Genomic DNA, 23554 nt, shown 5'->3' with positions numbered 1-23554 from the left:
GTTCAGGGTCTCACTACTAGATTGGACTCGTAGTGATCTGCCTGTTTATAGCCTCCCAAGAGCTGGGATTATAGGTGCACACCACCATGCCCAGTCTCAAAAATAAGTTTTCAGGTGTGATGAAATCAAGCTTTTATGGAAGATGTCCAGTACAATTTATAGTGATAAAAGGATGAAGGCGGCATCAAGGCCTAAAACATGCAAAGAAAGATCATATCTGGTGATGATAGTACTATAAGATACTTTAAGAGAAACCACATTCACTTAACTAATATTCATTGCAGGATAAATGTTCTTTTTTAAAAATGTATTTGGTATAGGGTGTCACTACGCAGCTTAGACTCGTATGATCCTCCTTTCAGCCTCCCTATCACTGCGATTATAGGCATGTGCCAGAGACCATGCCTGGTCTCTGGTGGGCTCAGCGTAGGGGTGGGGTCTGGTGGGGATCCAACACAATAGCTGCCCTTGCCTCAGTAGGTGCTTAGTCCTGCTGAGCTATCTCACCAACCATCTAGTTACTGTTAGTATGTAATTGTGCCTATTTTATAAATTAAACCTCATAACTGGTATGTGTATGTATAAGGCAAAATAGAACATTATACACTATTCAATACTACCCATACTTTCAACCATTATTTGGAGGTCTTGAAATTATTCCTTATGTATAAGGAGGGGACTACTGTACAGTAGAAATTACAGGGTTAGGAGCATAAATGATCAATCTGAGAGAGAGTGTTAAAAGACTTTGGAGTTGAATGGCCATGTGTATAAACTGCCTTTATATTCTTTTCTTTATAAGTGAAAAATTTGGGCTGGCCAGATAGCTCAGTGATTTAAAAACACCTTAGGAAAGCTTAGGCACATGGGGGGAGGGTTCCTGGCACCACATGTTGCTCCAGCCCCGCCCTCAGGGCGGGCCAAGCCACCTCCCCGCAACAAAATACTCTTCTATCCTAGCTTCTGCTTGTTTGGGGCCAGGGATATAGCTCAGTGGCATAAGTGCCTGCCTAGCAAGTCCAAGGTCCCAAGTTGGATCACTGGTATCACAAAAAAAAAAAAAAAAAAAAAGTGAAAAAAATTTTCACTGTTTCAAAGTTGAACAAAATTTGTGTTTGTGATAATTTTTTGTTCTATGCTCAAAACCACTTACCTAACTCCAGTGTATCTTCAATCTCTTAAACCATTAGTCTACTTTTATTCTATTACCTTGTTTGTATAACATCTGGAAAACCTACATTTGTTATAATCCCAGCATAAGTATTTAAGTTTCTGAGTATGTACAAATTAATGTTTTTTGGCTGTCAAGAAAGCATCATTAAATCCCAAGTCCCCAGCACTTGGGACCTTGGACTTACAGGCATGGTGGTGCATGCCTGTAATTCCAGCATTCAGGATAGAGGTTGAGGCAGGAGGATCTGTTGCAAGTTTGAGACCAGCATGGGCTACAAAGCGATCTCCAGGGCAGACTGAACTGCATAGTGAGACCCTGTTTCAAAAAAAGACCAAAAAGAAAAAAAAAAGAAAGAAAGAAAAGCATCATCAAACAGTAGACAGAATCAGAAAATTAATTCTACAAAGGATAATGGCTGGATATCAATTCTTAGCATTGTACTCCTTTGATGTGTGAAGAATAACATGGTGTAAAGGTCATCAAATCAGTTGTGGAATACAGATTTCCTATTGAAAACCTCCACCCCCTCCCCCGAATCAGGGATTGAATTTAGGCCCTTGTGCTTGCCAGGCAAATGCTTGTTCTACTGAGCCATCTCCCCAAACCGCCCCCCCAATAATTTTTAATGAGTCCTTGTCTCTAAATTTAAAAGGGCTTATGGTTATAGTTCATTGCAAAGGGCATGAACTCAACTCCCAATACAAGGGGTATGAATATGGTGGTGATAGATGTCAGCATATGACACATGGACAGAAAACCATACATATTTTATTCATGTAAATTATCTCTCTTTTTTTTTCCCCCCCAGAACCGAGGGTTGAATTCAGGCCCTTGTGCTTTCCAGGCAAGCGCTTATTCTAATGAACTATCTTTCCCCTAAAAACTTTCTTTAAAGAAAACAAATGTATGCTGTAATCAAATGTAGGCTGTAATCAAATCATGTGTAGAAATTTTTGATTTTCATCTTTTGTTAGCTCTTGAAAATTCTGTCCTATAATCCTATTTTAAAAGAACCCTTGTTTTGGTTTTTTTATGTCAGTCTCCCCCTCCCCCCACCCTGAGACTAGATATTGAGCCTTCTCATTGAGCTGTATCCGCAGACTATTTTTTGAAATTGTTAGTTTTTTGGTTTGTTTTATATTTTGAAACAGGTCTCACTATATAGTTCAGGCTGTCCTTGAACTCAGTAAATAGCCCAGGCTGGCCTTGAACTTGTGGCAGTCCTCCTCTCTCCTGACTTCCAGTGCTGGGATTACAGGTGTGCAGACCTAGTCTGGTTATTATTTTTTATTTTGAGCCAGGATCTCATTTAAGTCGTTAAGTGTCCTTAAGTGATTGCTGGGATTATAGGTCTGCAATACCACACCTGGCTTGGTTTTTGTTTTTGTTAGATATTTATCTATTTGACTAAAAAATTATTTATTTGGTATAAGGACTCACTACACAGCTCAGAGTTGTAGTGATGTTCCTGTCTCAGCCTCCCCAGCACTGGGATTACAGGTATGCCCCACCATGCCTAGCACAGTGTGCTGGGTTTCCAAGGCGGGCCTGGCATGTAGCACAGGCATCAAACTCTGGGTCCTTGCACTTGCCAGGCAGGAGCTTAGACTGCCAAACTATCTCCCCAGCCTACCTATTTGATTTGATGTAATTGTAAGATTTGTGGTTTTTACCTGTTAAAAAAAATCAACATTATACCTTCTCTTTTATTGTCTTCAAAGTGCTCTTAAAACTAGTACTTTTCAATTACTACTAAGTGATCAGGCATGCTTGCACATGCCTATTTCCTGGCTCTACACTAGGCTGTCTCAAAAAAAGAAAAAGGAAAAAAAAAAAAAAAAAAAGAAAAGAAAACCCTATCCATCCATCTACACACATACACACTCATTTGTTTAGAATTTTTTTTGCAATTTTTACAAGTGTGGTAATGTGATCTCTCTGAACCATTTAGTCAAATAATCCTGGGATAATTTTCCTTTGTAGCATTTTCTGTTTTTGCTTTGTTAAAATTTTGCAAGGTTGTTACAAGACGTGGGTTTAAAAGCAGACAAAACTGAAATTCATTTGAATGATTTTGACAGTAGAATTGACATTTGCAGTCATAGTACATTTGGTTATAGTATTGTGTCAAATACTTTTTTTTTCTTTGAGACAGGGTTTTGCCATGTAATTCAAGCTGGCTTTGAACTCACTGTGTAGCTCAGGCTGGTATTGAACTCTTGGCAGTCCTCTACCTCAGCCTCCCAAATGCTGGAATGACAAGTATGTGCCACCATGCTCAGTCCTGTCAAATGCCTTCTTATCTAAAATATGACTTGCTAGGTTTGTGCTTTAATATTTTTTAAGAGGATAAAAAGCATCATATACCTTATATTTTATTTTATTTTTTAGGCAAATATCTCAGACTCCTGAGTTTTTTAAAAGATAGAGATGTAGGAGGCCAGGGAGATACCTCAGTAGAAGTGCTTGCCTGGCAAGCACAATGGCCTGAGTCCAATCCCCCGTTCCAAAGGGGAAAAAAAAAAAAAAGAGAGAGAGATAATTTACATGAATAAAATATGTATGGTTTTCTGTCCATGTGTCATATGCTGACATCCACCACTACCGTATTCATACCCCTTATACTGGGAGTTGAGTTCATGCCCTTTGCACTGAACTACACCCATAAGCCCTTTTAAATTTGGACACAAGGACTCATTAAAAATTTTTTTTGGGCAGGGGTCGGGGAGATGGCTCAGTAGAAGAGCTTGAGTTCAATTCCCAGTTCTGCACCCCCCAAATTTTTTTTAAAATTTATTTATTTTTTGTATTTTTAGGGAAGGGTCTACAGGGTATTCAGGGTCTCACTGCTAGATCGGACTGTTAGTGATCCACCTGTTTACAGCCTACCAAGAGCTGAGATTATAGGTGCGTGCCACCATGCCCAGTCTCAATTGCTATCTCAGTGCGCCCTGGGGGTGGAGCACATTAAATTATTGAGATCTTAAGTGGTCTAAGCACTTGGCTGGAAACACAAGGACCCAGGTTTGAGCCCTCTACCGCATGCTGTGCTGGCCACTGAATCTGGGAGTGGTGGTGCACACCTGGAAGGATTCTAGGTGCTGGGAAGGCTGCGATAGGAAGATCACTATGAATTTGAGCTGTGTAGCGAGACCTTATATCAAATAAAGAAATTAATTAATTGATTTAAAAATTTAGCAGTGGTCCAGAGTTCAATCCCCAGGCCTGCTGTGTGGCCCCACCCCCGGGCATGCTGATGTATGCTTGTAATCCCAGCTCTTGGGAGGCTGTAAACAGGTGGATCACTACGAGTAAGAACTATACATTGAGACCCTGTACACCCTGTAGAACCTGTCCTAATTACAAAAAAAAAAAAAAAAAAGTTTGGCACCATGGAGATGGCTGAGTAGCATAAGCACTTGCAGATACTTATGCCTCAGCCTCCCAGAAATCTGGAATTATGGGTGTGCACTGTTATGCACAGTTATACATCTTAACATATTCCTGATAGTATATTCATGACTGTGCTATGATGAGATAGTCTACTTGTACCATCAGCTGTTCAAGCTTCCTAATGGGCCAAACATACATGTATAGTTTCATTGTTAGTATGTTAATTGTTCTGTTTGATGGTATGAGACAATTGTATAAAATTCGTTATTATCATCTAAGTGAGGGCCATTCTTTTACTATCACCCAGAACTTCCTGTGTTATTTGTGGACCATCTCTCTTTTGTGTAAAAACTGATGCTTTCTTCTGTCTTGTGTGTTCTTAGACATTAATATTGGTTTTTCTTGTATCCTAGCTTCTATTCAATATGTACCTCCTTTGGGTTGTGTGTGAGGGAGGTAAAGGGTCTCAGGGTCTCACTGTGTAGCCCGTGCTGGCCTTAAACTCACAGTGGTCCTCCTACTTCAGTCTCTCAAGTCCTGGATTATGATTGTGGGCCACCATGCGCAGCTGCCTTTTAGAAGGGTTCACATATTAAGGAAAATACATAGTATTTTGAGAGATGGCTTATTGTGTTTAACATGATTATCTCCAGTTCCACCTGTTTTCCTGTAAATAATACCATTTTGTTCTATTTAATGGCAGACTAATAGTACTCTTAGTGTATGTATGTACCACATTTTCTATATCCATTGATCTTTTGAAAGGTGCCTAGGCTGATTCTGCATTTCGGTATTTGGTGTTACAAATTATGCCATATAAACACAGGTATGCAGGTATCCCATTGTATACTGACTGTAATTCCTTTGGGTATATAATAGTGATACACATTCCCCCAATAAGGTAAAATCTTCCCTTTTTTCCCCTGGTTTGCTGCCTTTTTAAATTTTTTTTCCCATAATTTTATTTTATTTATTTATTTATTTTTTAATTATATATTTATTTTTATTTATTACATTTATTTATTGTGTGTGTGTGTGTGTGGCCAGCTCAGCCCACCAGGGTGCGGGGCTGGCTGGCATGTGGTGCTGGGGGATCGAACCGCGGCCCCTGTGCTTTGCCAAGCTTGTTTCAAGTAGGTGCTTTAGACCACTGAGCCATATCTCCAGCCCAATTTTATTGATAAACAAATAGTAATGAGACAGTTTCAAATCATATTGGTAGGACAGTTTCAATAATTCACACATTGCATACATTCTTCCTAGTGGTTAATTACTGTACAAGATGCGGACATGATATCCTATTTATAAACACCATTAGAACAAATCGCTCTATTCATTAAGAGAATGTAACTATATATCTATCCTAACCACTTTGAATACACAGATACAAAATGGACATTCATCTGTATCCCCTTTTTTTTGTTAAGTTCCGTTATTTGAATATTATAGGTGTGTTAACTCAGCAAAATATTCTAAAAGAGTCCAGTAGTCCATAATAGTATTGGGTCTTCCGCTTCACTGGCAATGTCAGATGTTGACCTGAGTCCCCTACCGCTCAACATAACAGCATGGATTTACTTCTTATACTTTGTTTTTATATTTTTCTGCTGGATAATTAAGACCAAGGACTTAAAATTTTGACACTGTAATCTTTATTAACTTTTTATTTCTTTTTATTAGTACATTTTTGCTATATATCATGATTACATTTTGGGGGAGAATTGGTACATATGCGTAACATGTTTTAGTTCTTGTTCCCATTTCATAATGTTTTTTATTTTTCTAATCATCATAATTAGTCATGTTGAGTCTTTTAGCATCTGTGAACTGTCTATTCCTAGATCATTGTTAAGTAACCACTGAAGTACAGTGTACTTAATGGTTTTGGTCTTTGATTAGGCCATTTCTTTTTTGTGGGTGGGTTTTTGTTTTTGGAACCGAGTCTCTGTGTAGTGCAAGCTGGACCTGAACTCGCTTATGTAGCCCAAGAGGCCTGGAACTCACAGCGATCCTTCTGTCTCAGCCCCCAAATTCTGGGATTACAGGCATGTGCTACCATGCCTGGCTTTTTTCTTGTTTTGAGAAAAGACCTTTCTACATAGTATAGGATAGCCTGGAACTCAATATGTGGCCCAAGCCTGTATCCTCCTACCTCAGCCTTCCAGGTGCAGGGTAGAACTGTTAACCTTCTGAAGTAGGTTGATTTTTTTTTTTTTAATTAGTGCTTTATATATACTGAGATTCACATGCTTTGCCTGATATAGTATAGATAAAGTACTATAAATATTTTTTCCCAACCTGAGGCATTACTGTTACTTTGTTTTTTTGCGGAACTGGGGATTGAACTCAGGTCCTTGCGCTTGCCAGGGAAGCACTTATTCCACTGAGCCTCTCCCCAGCCTTACTGTTATTTTCTTAGCAGTGTTTTTTTGTGGAACCAGGGATTGAACTCAGGGATTGCCAGGCAAGCACTTATACTGCTGCACTATCTCCCTGGCCCCAAAATTGGTTTTTTTGGCGGAACCGGGGATTGAACTCAGGCCCTTGCACTTGCCAGGCCCAAAATTGTTTTATTTCTTTATTCATTTTTTTGGTACCAGGGATCGAATTTAGGATTGTGTGCTAATGAGCAGTGTTTTGTTTTGTTTTTTTTCTGTGGTACTGGGGACATTGAACTCAGGACCTGCACTTGCCAGACAAGTGCTTATTCTATGAGCTGTCTCCCTGGGCCCAGCAGTGTTTATTTATTTATTTGTTTGTTTGTTTTCCCAGCAGTGTGTTTTTGTAAGAAAAATTTAAGTATAGATTTATTTACATTATTGATTGGTACTTTTTATATCTTGCTCTATAAATTTTTGCCTATCATGAACATAAAATTTCTTTATTTGGGGGGCTGGGGTGATGGCTCAGTAGGATAAGCGCTTGACTGGCAAACGCAGGTTATCTGAGTTCAATCCCCGATTCCACCCAATAAATAAATAAATAAATAAATAAATAAATAAATAAATAAAATTCTTTTTTGTTTTACTTTTGTTATTGTTCCTTAGTGTTTTTATTTTGAATTTCTGGATGTCACAGTTTGCTTTATGTTGTTGAGAGAGGGTCTTGCTATATAGTTCAGGATGGCCTTTACCTCAAACTTGCAACATTCGTCTTGCCTCAGCTTCGAGAGTGTTGAGATTACAGGCATACACCACCATACCTGGCATTCCATTTTGAAGTTTTGAAATGGAATTTGTCTGTGTGTATTTGTTTGTAGGGAAGGGTCTACAGGCTATTCAGGAGCTCACTACTAGATTGGACTTGCAGTGATCTGCCTGTTTACAGCCTCCCAAGAGCTAGGTTTACAGACACGTGCCACCACGTCCAGTCTCAGTGCTCCCCGGGGGCAGGGCTGGCATTCCAGGCCTGGAGATCGAACCCCTGGCCCCTGCACTGGGCTATTTGGCTGGCCCTTGAAATGGAATTTTAAAGTTAATTTTCCCACCATAAAGATAGTGAATTAAAAAAACAAAACAAAACAAAACAAAAACTCTAAAATGCTGTCCTGTCTCTTTTTTTTGTTTGTTTGTTTTTTATTGTTGGCAGAATTGGGCATTGAACTCAGGTCCTTGTGCTTGCCAGGCAAGCACTTATTCTACTGAGCTACCTCCCCGGCCCCAATGTCCTATCTCTTTCTAATCTCTTCAATTGCATGTCATTATTGAATTTTAGCTTTTCTGGGGTGAGTATGTGTGGATGTTATATGATATTAGAACAAGAGAAAATGAGAAGTAGTAGTGATTATCAAGCTGGAAAGTGGCTTTTTGTTATAGGAATTTGTACTGCCATCTGACTTAGTTGGTTTCATCATTGAGATCCTGATCACTCTGGGGCATATTGTGTTATGATTCCAGTTTGGAGGTACATTATGTCTTTGCATTCTGACTACTCAGTAGATAGATTAATCAGTAAGATAGAGAGGTAGGAATTATCTGTTGAGATTAAGAAATGTGATATATCCACATCAGACAAAATGTATAAATTACTAAAATTTTACATTCTGTGAGGCACTGAAAGGTTTTGTGGTTTATTCTAAGATGAGATGGATTTTTACTTGTGTACTATGATAATGAGTTGTTATTTCTATTTTAATTCATAAAATTGATGAGGTTAAAAATGAGACTATTTCCTGCATTCTCAGTATAGTTTGGGGGAACATTGTAATTATTTTTCCATCACTTCTGTGTGATGGTTAAAAATGAGTTATAAGTTTGCTATGTAAATTATGTAGATGCTTTTTTGTTTCTTTCTTTTTTTTTCTTGGCAGAACCAGGGATTAAACGCAGGCCCTTGCACTTGCCAGGCAAGTGATTATTCTACTGAGCTATCTCTGTGGCTCCATAGATGTTTTTTTAAAAAAAATTAATCTATTTCCTGATTTTTGCAGGAGTCTTTGATCCTTTAAAGATACCTAATATTTACTATTACATTTTATTTTATTTTTTTGTATGTATTTAGTACAGGGTCTACAGGGTCTCACTACACAGATGAAACTCGTCATGATCCTCTTGTTTTTAGCCTCCCAAGCATTGGGATTACAAGCTGGTGTTATCAGGCCCAGTCTCAATTGCCCCCTCAGTGCACCCTGGGGGCTGAACCCCAGCCACTGTGCTCTGCCTAAGCAGGTGCTGTAGTCCGCTGAGCTATCTGGCCAGCCCTTAATATTAAATTTTATTTGACTTCATTAGAATTTTTATAATGATTTACAGGAGGAAAGTTGTATTTTCATGATTTATTTCTATATTTTAATGAGTACTCGAAAATTCACAGCCGTGATTTATTCTGGTCAAACTTTGTAAACCTTCTAAGAATGGCACTATAAAGTCAATGGCACTATTGACTTTTTCTTTTAATTAAAATAACCCTCTTGTAGGTGAGGATAATGTCTTAGAATAAAATTATACAAACAGTAGTGGGTAAATAAAATGTTTAGCTTCTTGACTTTGAGTTTTAATGTTACTTTACATTTATCTGAAACCAGGTATAAAGATGTTCTGTGCCTCAGAGCAGTTCTAATAGTTGTAAATAAAATTTTAGGAAGGTGAATTTTAAGGAGTGTAGGGTAGAACAGAATTGAACTTGTTCTATCTCTTGGTACATATTCCTCTTCTTTTCCCAGGAACTTTCCCACTTCTTTTCCCACAAACATTTTGTATCTTCTTTATATTATATATGAGAATTGTGGGTAGCCCATTCTTCTTGAAATTTTTTGCAGTGTTGAGATTGAACCCAGGGCCTTGTACATGCTAAGCAGGTATTCTACTACTGAATTCCAACTCCAGCCTGCTTCCTTTTCTTTTTTAAGAAAGTCTTGCCCTTAACATTTATCTTCAATCCTTTTCTATTACTTTTTTTTTTTTTTTTTAATTTCCAAATGTGGCTGGAATTTTTTTTGTTGTTGTTGTTGTACTGGGGATTGAACTTGGGACCAGGCAGGCACTTATGCTTCTGAGCTGTATCCCTGGCCCTAGAATGTATTTATGGCAGTAGAGAATTCAGATTTGAATGTACAAAGTTTTTTTTCTTTTCTATTGTTGGTAAAACATGCCGCTTTTTTTTTTTTTGCTTCTAGTGTTATGAAGGTGGTCATTTGGAGAATGGCATTACTGAATCATGTGCTGCTTCTCATTTGAAGGATATTCGTGGAGGTGAGTATTTTTGATATCACATAGATAGAATTAGAAGTGAAATTTTGAGACTGGTTTTTCCAAAATATGGTTCTTAAAACTATTCACATTAGAAAATTTTTGAGTCTTTTTATTTTTATGCTGTTACCAGTTACATGAAGTTATAATTATATCTGAGTAAGAAAATATTTGGAACAATAAAGAGAAAAAGCTACTTAATTTCATTATAAGTCTCAGTCTTCAGACTACCATTGATTTCTTGACTTTAAATGGAGAAGTCATAAATAACTTATGCTAATTTTTTTATAGTTTTCTAGTTTATCAGGTGTATAATCATTGGCTAGTTGGCATAAGCTTCAAAAAAGCATCTATTGAACCTACTCTATTTTCGTTGTCTCCTAAGGGATTGAGTATCTTCCATATGAAATTAGAAGCTAGGGCTGGGGAGATAGCTCGGTGGTCTAAGTGTCTGCCTGGTAAGTGCAAGGACCCAGGTTCAGTCCCTGGTACCACATGCTGGCTGGCCCCGAAACCAGGTGTGGATAGTGCATGCCTGTAATCCCAGCGCGGGAAGCTGAGACAAGAGGATAACTAGGGGTCTGAGCTACGATAGTGAGACCCTGTACCAGATAGATAGATAGATAGATAGATAGATAGATAGATAGATAGATAGATAGATAGATATTTACAAAAAAAGAAATTGGATGCTATCTCTCTCTCTATATATAAACACATATGTATGTAAATCTATCTATCTATATATATAAAAGTTATAAAACTTCTACTTAGTAATGTTGTTTTTGTCCTCGGGAAGGATAAATAGTTCTTCATTCCATAGCATATAGGATATTCATTGATTATCTACTCAACCAGGGCTTTTGGTGGAAGTACTTATGATCCATCTAAAGCATTATAAAGAGTTAAAATATCATCTATATTGTCCCTGTTTTAAAGTAGAAACAAGATGAACCAAAGTAGTAGAATTGAGAAACTAAATCCAGACCAAATTCATTGCCACACCACCATTTTATGTACCCATCATTTTCTCCATGCTAGTTCTTTGTACCGTTTTGATAATTTTTATGCCACTACTATTCATTGATGTCATTCTTCAAATGTCTAGATTTAAAAACATTTCACAAGATCGTCTTCCACCAAAAATATTAGAAGATTATGTTTCATGTGGTTTTAGATACATACTTTTATCATGATCCATGATTGTGAAATTTTCTAGCAACATGTTAATTGTAACCATGCAGGCAATTATAAACCCATTGGTTAGTTTGCTTGCTTGCTTTTACAATACACTACTTCTAAAATATTATCTCTTTTACATTTGTTCTTTTGTAAAAACCTATCAAATGAACCTTATCCTTTATAAATGTCATCTAACTGTTCCAGGTCCTAAATATTATCTCATGGGTTGGGAATATAATTCATTGTTAGATTGTATATTTAGCATGCATGAGGCCCTAAATTCAATCCCAAGTACCAGAGAAAAAACAGAAGTAGGGCTGGTCAAATAGTTCAACGGATTAAAGCACCTGCAAGCAGGCGCAGTGGCTAGGGGTTTGATCCCTGGGCCTGCCATGCCAGCCCTGCCCCTGGGGCACTCTGAGACTGCGATTGAGACTATCTCAAAAAAAAAAAAAAAAAAAAAAAAAAAGAAAGTAAGATCCCTAACTCCAAAAACTTAAAAAAATTAAATTTTATACTTAATCTTTTTTTTTTTTTTTTTTTTTTTTTTAATGTACAAGTAAGCGAAGCATGGTGGCGCTTGTAATCCAAGCACTTACAAGGCTGAGGCAGGAAGATTGCTGCAGGTTGATGCCAGCTTGAGCTACATAGTGAATTCAAGTCCAGCCTAAAACTATATAGCAAGATTGTTTCCCCAAAATATAAATGTCTTGGAACACTTTCTGATGCACCTCTTTAGGTTCCTGGGGATGTCTCTGTAGCAAGGAGTTAAAATATGTCCTGTGAACTGAGAAGGGGAGTAGAATAATGATGAACATTCTAGAGCTTTCATTGATACACATAGGTTTGCCACCACTGGACTAGAGTTTCTTTTTCTGAACTTGTCAGACAAGGTCATACATTCATGTCATGGTGTTGGATATTTGAGGACCTATTACCACTGGTTAAATATCCTAATTCAAGCAACTAAATGTGTTGAGGAATTTCCCCCTGCTCCTCCATAAACCAAAACTTACCTTTTCCATATTAGTTGATCCTTAAATCATAAAGTGAGATAATTGTTTGTTTATATGTGTCTTTTTGAGACAGGGTTTCACTATGTAGTTCAGGCTGGCCTTGAACTGACTTTTTGGTCCAAGTGGCTGTACAATGATATAATTTACTGTCTCTCACCTTAGCATTTAGGGGTATCTTTTCCTGACTAGTAGACACACCACACATTTTCTCTCCATTGGTAGAATATTCAGATCCTTTATCAACAAGAAAGTGTGTTGTGTCATTTCAGTCTTATGAAATGAAATGGCTTTGGTAATCTATGCATTTACTATTTAATATGTGAGGCAGAGCTTCTATATGATTAATTCTTCAAGTATTTATTTATTTATTTATTTTTTTTATTTTATTTATTTATTTATTTATTAGAGAGAGAGAGAGAGAGAGAGAGAGAGAGAGAGAGAGAGAGAGAGAGTGTGGTGTGTGTGTGTGGCCAGCTCAGCCCACCAGGGGGCGGGCCTGGCTGGCATGTGGTGCTGGGGGATCGAACCGCGGTCCCTGATGCTTTGCTAAGCTTGTTCTAAGTAGGTGCTTTAGACCACTGAGCCATCTCTCCAGCCCTCTTCAAGTATTTGAGTAAATGGGTAGGTTTCTTTGATTTTTTTTTTTTTTCCCCATGAATAGTTAGAGAATTTATTCCTCCCCCAAAAAAGTTAGAAAATTTAAATGAGTTGTTTTTGTTTTTGTTTTTGTTTTTTTTCTTTCAGTACCTGGGATTAAATTCAGGACCCTGCACTTGCTAGGTGGGCACTTATTCTACTGAACTATCTTCCCGGCCCTAAGTGAGCTTTAAAACTAACATACCAGGGGGCTGGCCAGATAGCTCAGTGGATTAAAGCACCTGCAAGCAGGGTCCAAGGATTCCATCCTGGCCCCGCCCAGGCCCCCAGGGCACTCTGAGGGGGCCAGTGAGAAACAAACAAAAAACCTAATATACCAGCAGGTAGGCTGGCACATTTCTGTAATCCCAGCACTTGGGAGGCTGAGGCAGGAGGAATGCTAGGATTTGGAGGACACCCTGGGCTACATAGTGAGGTCAAGGCCAGCTTGAATTACGTAGTAAGACCCTGTCTTTAAAAATAACCACAGTAGTAGTAGTATTAAAGTTAACATACTGTAACTCTGAGATTCCTTTATTTAAAGATAGGAGTTTTTGGATATGTGTGTGACTAGTTGTTAGGTAACAGTTGTTTTCCTGTCATAGGCACAACCAAGATGTTTGACAAGCCAAGGAAACGAAAACGACAGAGACATATTACACCCAAAGTGCAGTGTAAAAGAGTGAAAAGTGATGACTCATCAAAAGCGACTCCAGGCTCAGAGGTATCACTCAGTTCCTGATCTTTTGACCTTTCAAAGACAAGCTACTTGTAGAGGCCATGACCCTCTCCCTTGTATTTACTTATGAATAGTGTTCTATTGAAATGGCTGGTAGGTATAAAATTCCTCAAGTAGAAGATCCTGATTCTAATAAGTCACATATTACAGCTGTGGCTGTGGTCTTTAAAAAAGATCACATCCTATATCACTAGGTATTAAATGCAATGTATACTTGTTAGTAGTCAATTTGTTCTTAAACCAAAGAGCACAATATCAAGTAGCCATATGTTCTGAATGGACTTAATTAAGAGAATGCCTAAAGTTAGATAATGTCCTTTAAAAGTTAAAACCACTCCAATCAGGAGAATATTGACTTGCTTATTTTTGACCATCAATTGATTAACTTTAAGACAATATATATAAGCAGCATCTTTTAAGAAAAATTTAAAATCATTTTTATGTAGTACCTCAGTGCAGTATAGTCATTGATGCTGTATCTCACTTTCTAACTCAGGTTAAATAGAATTAGGGAAAAAGAGAATTAGAACCAATCAGAACAGCATCACACATTATAATGATAAGTATTTCTTTCCAGGACAGTTGGAATAGAATGCCCAAAGAAGGCATTATTTAGGAAACACTGATCTTGGAAGGACATATAAATAATCAAATAAACTTAAGAATGTTTTCTCTTCCTTAGTGAAACCTTTAAGTGGAACAACTCAAAAAGTTCCAGTGGAACAGCCTCAGAGCAGTTAGTGGCAGGGCATGAGGCGCCCACTACCCGCCCAATCACAGCAGGGTTAGAACTAACATTGCATGCAGTCCGCCCGCGTGATTGGCTGAACATCTGTAAGTGCTTAATGGCTAGACAATAGCAGCCCAGAGGGAGGGGGTCAGATGGAGACATCAATAATGCAGATGGGGGACATTTTTTTCTCTGTAAGGGTGAACTGATGACTCACAGGACAGCTGCAAGCCCGAAGGAGAATGTTGAAGAGGGTATAGAACACGATGCTGGGATGTCTTCTTCTAAAAAACTGCAGGGTGAACGAGGGGGAGGAGCTGCACTCAAGGAGAATGTTTGTCAGGTACACGATCTTTCTTATATCTTCATTGCATGTTTATCTTTAAGTAGAAGACCTGCCTGTTGTTAACATCAGCGTGGTTAGAAAAATTTGCTTTTGGATGGTTCCAGTGAAGTTACTTTAAGCTTGTAACTGTTCTTTTCAGTAAAAAAAGAGAAAAATAATTTAGTTTTGATGAATCATTTTTCCTTGTATGCATACCCAACAGATCTGAGGTGAGAGATGTGTATATATTTTTACATTATTTTCTTGATCTGTACCTTGCCCAGTATGACAATCTTTAGGTTTCTATATTCTTTTTTATTGCTATTTTAGCTTTGAGTTGTTGTTTGTCCTGGTTTGTTTTTCTTGACTCTTCCACTTATTTAATAAATTTAAGGGCTGAAGAGATAGTTCATTAGCATAAGAGCCTGCCTGTCAAGTGCAAGGTCCCAAGTTTAATCTCTATTATCACTAAAAAATAAAATCCACTTTTTAATATATACATGCAGTATTATGTACTTACTAAAATACATAAATATAAATACATGAAATGAATATACATAGGCAGTATTATGTATATTCTAAGCACTTTTTAAAATCAGTCATCATAGTCTCATCGAGTGCTGCTTTGAAAAACTTGAAGCTACAGAAAGATTAAGTAGCTTTCATATAATAGACAAAAGCCTAGATTATACTTAGGCAGGGTTTAGAGTCTTAAACATTGTGTTACTATTTCTTCTCTAAGAATTGACTTTATTTTGTTGTTTAAGAGCCTTTAACTTTGAGAATTGTCAACTAAGTGGATACTTTGAATATATTCTCTTTTATTAGGTCTTGATTTAGATATGTAAATTATTGAAGTTAGCATATTCAAGTTTGATACTATTTTTTAAATTGAAGCAACTAAAATATAAATGGAGGCCCACTGTATGGTGTTTTGATTTATATGATTTTACTCCAGTTTCCATTTTCAGTCTTCCCTGCTTAAAGATAAATGATATGGCCATGCCAACCAAAATGTTCGTCCATAACATTTAGTTCACTTGAAATTTTTATTCTTTACTTTCTACACTGTTTTCTTCTATTAAAAAGCCTTAAAAAAAAAAAAAAAAAAAAAAAAGCCTTGAAGGTAAATTTTCTCACTGTATATGAAAGCTGATGTCATTGACACTTTTTTTTTAGAATAGGAAAATTTTATTAAGTAGGAAAATTTATTGGGGAGTGAATAGAAATAGCTCTTGAGAGACAGGAGGGATCCCAAATGGGTTACCCTGGCACTCCTAACATAACAAAGCAGAATACATAACTTGATGCTTTTCAGTTTTTAGGTGTCATCAATAGGTATGGGTGAGTCAAACATGTGAGAATACTTTGGGCTACAGGTTAAAGCCCTAGAGTCCATCTCAATTTTAGGCTGTCTTTCTGGCCTTTCTTCCCGAAGTTTTCCTAGTCCTTTTTTTTTTTTCCCCTTGTCCTAGTCATTTGTTTAAGCATTATTGTCTTTTAAGTGATCAAGACCTGTTCTGTTCCTTTGGTTTTTTAATTCCAATAGAACTTCTGTCCTTTCTTACCTTATACAATAAGTACAGTCAGCCTTCTTATCCAGATATTCATAGGTTCTGCATCCATGGATTCAATGAATCATACATGGAAAATATTTGGAAAAACAAAGTTACATGATGGTAGGTTCTGCATTGAACGTGCACAGACTCTTATTATTCCCTTAATAATACAGTATAACAATGATTTACATAGCGTTTACATTGTATGAGGTATATAATAAGTAACTTTCAGATGTAGTTTTTAAGAGGATATGCATAGGGTAGTTATAAATGGCTGATACATAAGGATCCCACCACCACTACACACATACATTATTCGTAGCATTTTTGTGGTGTAGGGCTTCAAATTAGGGTTCGAAATAGTGGAAAATAATGTTGAGAATTCCCCCCCCCCCCCACCCAGCAACTCTTTCTGAAGAGCCGTGCCTGCTTGCAGGCTCTTTAATCTGCTGAACTATTTGGCCGCCTTCCAAACAACTCTACTGGGGATTAAACTCAGACCCTTGCGCCAGCCAGGCAAGCACTTATTCTACTGAGACATCTCGGCCCCCAATGTTGAGAATTTACAGAATTTTCATAAACCTATTAACACATTTATACAAATTAAGGCTCATTTTCTAATACTTTGTCTTGGGGGGGTACAGTGGGTACTGGGAATCAAATTCAGAACCTTGTGCTTGCCAGGCAGTCGTTGAGCCACTGAGCTATATCCCTGACCTTCTAATACATGTCTTAAATGATAACTTGTCTTAGGTGAGATCACCTTTCAAGTGTAATTTCTCTGAGATGAGCCTAGCTATCTGTGATTGTCAGACATTCTTAGTGTTTCTTTTGGAACTGATAGGTAGCTCAAGTTCAGCTAACCAGTATGTCTTGCCCAAACTACTGCAGTGTAGTCTTCTGATTTTGTCTCTTTGCTCTTGATTTTTTATTCCTGAATTTGTTTTTCTGTGTAGCAGCCAGAGATATCTTTTCACAATGAAAACTTCATTTCACCTTTTCTGGGTGAAGCTGTCCTGTGATATACCTTTGAAATTCGAATAAAATCTAAAACAATAGGCCATTACCTGTTGTATTCTGCCATTTGTAACTTTTGTTTACTTTATTGATAGTTGCTTTTTTTGTGGTTCTCAAATATGCCAGGGACTTTTGTACTTTCTACCTTACTTGTTCTTTAGTTTATCACATACCTGTCTTGTGTTCATAGCCCAATCTGACAGAAGGATTTTTTTGGGGGGGGTTCTGAGTGCCTTCAGGGCAGGTTTGGCTGGCTTGGGTTCTGGGGAATCAAACCACAGCAACCTGAGGCTGACTGCTTTGTTTTTTTTTGTTTTGACATTTCACTTTTATTTATTTATTTTTTTAAGCATTAACTGTCTCTTTTATTTTTTTTCAAAGTTTTATTGATAAACAGCAATGAGACAGTTTCAAATCAAATCAGAAGTACAGTTTCAACAAATAATACACTGCATATATTCTTCTTAGTGGTTAATTGCTGTACAAGATGCAGACTTGTGATCCTATTTACAAACACCATTAGAACAAATCATTCTATTCATTAAGAGAATGCAACTATATATCTATCCCAACCACTTTGAATACACAGATACAAAATGGACATTCATAGCTGACTGCTTTGTTGAAGCAGCCACTTAAAGGACTGAGCTAAGGGGCAGGCCCCCTCATAACCCAATCTGAGATGCTATTCCTAATAACCCTCTCCAAAGTAATTGTTTGAATTCTGTACCTCATGTAATCATTATTTGATACCTTTCCTGTTTACTTGCTTATAACTTGTATCTCTAGAATTGGTATTGTAACAGCCAGGGCTCTTGTACCTGGAACATGGGAAGTAAATTTTAAATGTTAGTTTAGTATAAATTTAGTTTAAATGTTCAGGAGGATTTTATGATTTTTGTAAAGCCTTCTTAACCTTTACACTCATGAGGGGTACTTTCATTTGGGATTTTCAGGATATATATTTTTCTATAGACAAATATGTTTTCTTTTAACAGAACTGTGAGAAAGTGGGTGAGCTGCTTTTATGTGAGGCTCAGTGCTGTGGGGCTTTCCACCTGGAGTGCCTTGGGTTAACTGAGATGCCACGAGGAAAATTTATCTGCAATGAGTGTCGCACAGGTAAAAGACACAGAAGAGTCTTCTTACAAAGAAAATTTTAGTTTCAGGAGAAAAATACTTGAGACATTATTTTATGGCCATGCTGTAGTATTCCCTACACTTACAGAAATGGATGCTGTATGATTCCTATCCTCAGAAAAGTACATCAAATGAATAAGAAGCAGTTTGGGCCAGGAGATGGCTCAGTAGAATAAGCACTTCCCTAGCAAGCACAAGGGCCTGAGTTCAATCCCCGGTTCCGCAAAAAAAAAAAAAAAAAAAAAAAAAAAAGCAGTTTAATACATACCACAAATGGCATTATATTGGAATTAGTTTAAGTACAGTGTGAGTAGCAAGAAGATCACATTTGAGCCCAGCCTGTTCTACATAGCCATACCCTGTTTTAAGAGAAAAACAGTACAATGTTACCAAAGATGAGCTGATTTTGTTTTTAATTTTTTATTTGTGTGTGTGTGTGTGGCCAGCTCAGCCCACCAGGGGGCAGGGCTGGCTGGCATGTGGTGCTGGGGGATTGAACCGCGGTCCCTGTGCTTTACTAAGCTTGTTCTAAGTAGGTGCTTTAGACCACTGAGCCATCTCACCAGCCCCAGATGAGCTGATTTTGTAAGAGGGACATCTGTTTTCAGAGAGAAATTGAAATTGGTACAGGGAGAGCAGAGGCATAAGCAAGGTCTAGTATTGAAAGTATATGAAATAATGGATGAATAGGGAGGGTATGCTAATGTATATAGAAATTAAGATAGTTTAGTTCACAAGCATAAGTAACTGTGAGGGCCTCTTGGTTACTAATAATATTTTTATTTTTTTATCTCATGTTTGTTGTATGAGATGTTCACTTCATGGCTGTCCATGCACTATACATTTAAGATGGGTGCACTTTTCCTTTGGGTATCATATATCAATATGTTTATCAATAAAAGAAAAAGATTGCTTTGAAAAGCTAGTGTATAAACAGGCCAGCCTGGTGGGTCACTCCTGTAATCGCAGCACTTGGGCAAGAGGATTGCCATGTGATAAAGACCACATGAACTAGAAACAAGACCCTATCTCAAAAATCAAACAAATTGAAGCAGAAAGTGGGAATGTTGGGCCAGCGAGATAGCTCAGTATACTAAGCACCTGCCTTGGCAAGCACAGGGACTGGGTTTCCATCTCACGCCAGTCACACCCTCAGGTGCGCTGAGCTGGCGCGTGCCTGTAATCCCAGGGCTGGGGAGGCTGAAAACAGGAGGATCACTACAAGCCCAAGCTGTGCACTAAGACCCTGTACCAAATACATTTTTTTAAAAAAATGAAATGTTGGCCGGTGATATAGCTCAGTGGCATGAACACCAATCTGGCAAGCAGAAGGTCCTGAGTTTGATTCTTGGTACAGGGGGAGGGGAGGAGGATGATTATGTAAAATGAACCTGTAAAGCACTTTATATACTGCTAAGGAAAATTTCCTTTATTCAGCATGATGTGCTGATATTATAGCATTTAAGCAATAATATTGCATGTAAGTCATTGAAACCTTTTTTTTTTTTTTTCCCAGAACCGGGGATTGAGCTCAGGTCCTTGCACTTGCCAGGGAAGCACTTATTCCACTGAGCCATCTCCCCGGCCCCCATTGAAACCCTTGATACCCAATGAGAAAGCATCTGTAGCATGAAAAAGAATCAGTGAAACTATCTGAGGATAATCACTTCTAAGGAGCTATTGGAGTGTGAGCTAGGCAGTTATCTATGAAGCTGCTGTGAGTTAGGTGTCAGCAGGCTCAGATAGGACATGCACTGGGGAAGTCATGGAGTACAAAAAAGCTTTTTAATTTACCTTTGAAAAAGAGTCTCGCTATAGCACAGGCAGGCCTCAACTCACAGTGATCTTTTTCCCTCAGCCTCCCAGGAGCTGGGATTACAGGTTTGTGCTACCACGCCTAGCCGGGCTTTCATATTTGTCCAAGCAATTTTGAGTGTTTGTCAGAAGGAGGCAAAAACTACATAGTGCAACAGGTTAGATAGGGGAATAGCAAATCAAGTCCAGCCTGGGGAATTTTGAGACTTACAGATGCTGTGTCTTAAAATAAAAAATAAGGGAACTGCAAATGTAGCTCAGTGTGAGTTCCTAGGTTCCATCCTTAGTATATTAACAGGGTGAAGGGAGTGAGGAAAGAGGAAAATTAGTATAAAGAAATGAATTTCTACACCATGGGATGAATAATGTTGGAGCATAGAGAGACAAAGGATAATCCACAGGTTTATATCAAAATGTGAATGTTCCCTGGAATTACGAGGCTCAAGAGAAGACTGAAGGTTTTGTTTTCTTGCCCTGGGGAGACTGATGGGAAAGGTAGTTGTTGTTTATAGCTTCAAGGTGTAGTGTAGCTTCAGTGTAACCCCAGTGGGAAACACATGATAATCTTATGCCAGTGTATAGAGATTTGTGACAGAGTAAAGTCCATTCTGTGAGGGGAGTTACTTTATTTGCTTGCAGTCATGTTCACCATTGAGGGAACAAAGACTGGAAGATGGTATTCATGGGATTATTTTGCCTTCTGCACAGGTGAACTTTTGATAATTATTAGAAATAGTGGGCCAGAGAGATAGCTCAGTGGACTAAAGTGCCTGCTTAGGTAAAGTGCAGGGACCACAGTTCAATCTCTGACACTATATGCCACGCCAGCCCCACCCTCAGTGAGTGCTGAGCGGGCCAGAGTCCAGGCATAGTGGTGCATGTTTATAATCCTAGCACTGGGGAGGCTGAAAGCAGGAGGATCACCACAAGTCCAAGCTGCCTAGTGAGACCCTGTAACAACCAAATACATTTTTTTTTTTAAAAAGAATAAGAAATAGTGCTATCTAGGGCTGCAGATACAACTCCATGGCACAGTGCCTGCCTGGCATGTGTGGGGCCAAGAGTTGGATTCCTGGTACACAAGAGTCCTGTCTAATCCTATAATGAAATTTAGAAAATGTCTACTAGATAATGTGCATGTTTCCAATATGGTAATCTTAAAAGCTTTTTATCTGTCCTGTCAAAAATTCATATTTTTTGGTCATACTATCTTTATCATAATGCAGTAGTCTTGGATCAAGTTTATCTAGAGTTAGATTTAAAATGTTATGTAAGTGAAGTGAAACAGTACATACTTATTTGTCTAACTCAGCATTATGATGCCTTTAAAACTCAGTGTTGATGGTTTTTATCTGTTCTTCATTGTCTTCCTTAAAAATAACTCTTTGAACCAAGTTGGTGGTACACAGCTGTAAACCCAGCTACACCGGGGGCTGAAGCAACTTAACAAGGCCCCCTGTCAAAATAAAGGCTAATTAAAATGGTAAGGGGCATAATTCTTTCATAGAGAACCAAACCTTGGGTTCAATCCCTGACTTTAAAAAAATGAGATTTTATTGAGGTATAACTGATAGATTATGAATTGCATATAGTTGTGATCTCTGTATATACATGTTCATGGAAAACCGTAACTTAATATAATTACTTTGAGACTCATGTGTTTATGTTAATAGTTCATTCCATTTTGTTGCTGCATAGATTATTGATCTGTTTTATCTGTGTATGTACATTTGGCTTGTTTCCAGTTTTGGCTGCCATGCACATTTAAGTCTCTATGTAGACTTACATAGACTGTATTTTCTTTTTTCTTGGATAAATATCTTAGAGTCCTCTCCTCCTTTCCCCTCTTCCCCTCTCCTCCTCTCCCCTCTTCCCCTTCTCCCCCCTCCTCCTCTCCCCTCTTCCCCCTCTTCCCCCTCTCCCTCTCCCTGTCCCTCTTCCACCCCCGCCACGTTTTTCATTGAATTAAGATGTCACCAACCTAGTGTACCTGTTAGAAAGTTCCTCAGTATCTTTTCAAATTGTAGTTTAAACACCAGTAGATTTTTTAATTAGTGTTAATTTGTTGCTTTTTTCCCCGCTTTCTAGGAATCCATACCTGTTTTGTATGTAAGCAGAGTGGGGAAGATGTTAAAAGGTGCCTTCTACCCTTGTGTGGAAAGTTTTATCATGAAGAATGTGTCCAGAAGTACCCACCAACTGTCATGCAGAACAAGGGCTTCCGGTGCTCTCTCCACATCTGTATAACCTGTCATGCTGCTAATCCAGCCAGTGTTTCGGCATCTAAAGGTACAGGTTCTTTTTTTTTTTTTTTAACATTTATTTATTGTGTGTGTGTGTGTGGCCAGCTCAGCCCACCAGGGGGCGCGGCTGGCCGGCATGTGGTGCTGGGGGATCGAACCGCGGTCCCTGTGCTTTGCCAAGCTTGTTCCAAGTAGGTGCTTTAGACCACTGAGCCATCTCTCCAGCCCCAAGGTACAGGTTCTTAATGTGAACCAGTCTAAATGTTGGACCTTATTGTCATTAGCAGTAGATATTTTCAGATGCAGCCCAGAATGTCTCTATGTATCCTGTCTAGTTCGTTAGTTATATGGAGTAGCAGCATAAGGAGAATAAAGTAATAGATTAGTTCCATACTTTACCACTTTTGTGTTCCATGGAACCTTGGCATTACATGTTTTTAATATTTAGACTTCAAGAATAAGTTTGAAAATGCATTCTTTTGCATTCATTATAGTTGTATAATCTTTTTAATTGCTATTAATCTATTGATTGTATTTAGCCAGTTGATCATGGTTTTTAGCTCATGAAGTATATTAGGGAATATATATTTTGTCTAAAAGAAGGCGAGAGGTTCATTTGTCTGAAAGATAAAGATTCAAAGAGAACTCAGTTTTATACACACCTATTAGCCTAGCGCTTAGAAAGCCAAGACAGGAGAATCACAAGTTTGGGGCCATCATGGGCAATTTGGCAAGATCTGTCTCATAACGGGCTGGGGATATAGATCAAAGCTCCACTGATTCGGTACCCAGTACAGGGAAGCAGAGTTTTTGGGTTTGGGGACTATCACCAAGTACCATGCAAGAATTAGTATCATGGGGCTGGAGAGATGGCTCAGTGGTCTAAAGCACCTACTTAGAA

The 23554-nt window shown here is 38.2% G+C and overlaps 1 protein-coding gene across 10 annotated transcripts in view; it reads left to right on the top strand.

The window, feature by feature from the left end:
- Positions 1-23554, top strand: part of Nsd1 (nuclear receptor binding SET domain protein 1) — a 161452-nt gene that overhangs the window by 99265 nt on the left and 38633 nt on the right. For all 10 annotated transcript variants that reach the window (XM_004632281.3, XM_023716463.1, XM_023716456.1 and 7 more), the window contains 5 exons: positions 10182-10257; positions 13691-13809; positions 14754-14897; positions 18454-18577; positions 22499-22699. In XM_004632281.3, the coding sequence (XP_004632338.1) occupies positions 10182-10257; positions 13691-13809; positions 14754-14897; positions 18454-18577; positions 22499-22699 (664 nt within the window). The remainder of the gene's footprint in view (positions 1-10181; positions 10258-13690; positions 13810-14753; positions 14898-18453; positions 18578-22498; positions 22700-23554) is intronic.

This window comes from Octodon degus, unplaced genomic scaffold (genome assembly GCF_000260255.1).
Source record: "Octodon degus isolate 3935 unplaced genomic scaffold, OctDeg1.0 scaffold00048, whole genome shotgun sequence".
Taxonomy (NCBI): domain Eukaryota; kingdom Metazoa; phylum Chordata; class Mammalia; order Rodentia; family Octodontidae; genus Octodon; species Octodon degus.
The sequence above is the reverse complement of the archived record's forward strand: the minus strand, read 5'-3'. Positions and strand labels throughout refer to the sequence as shown.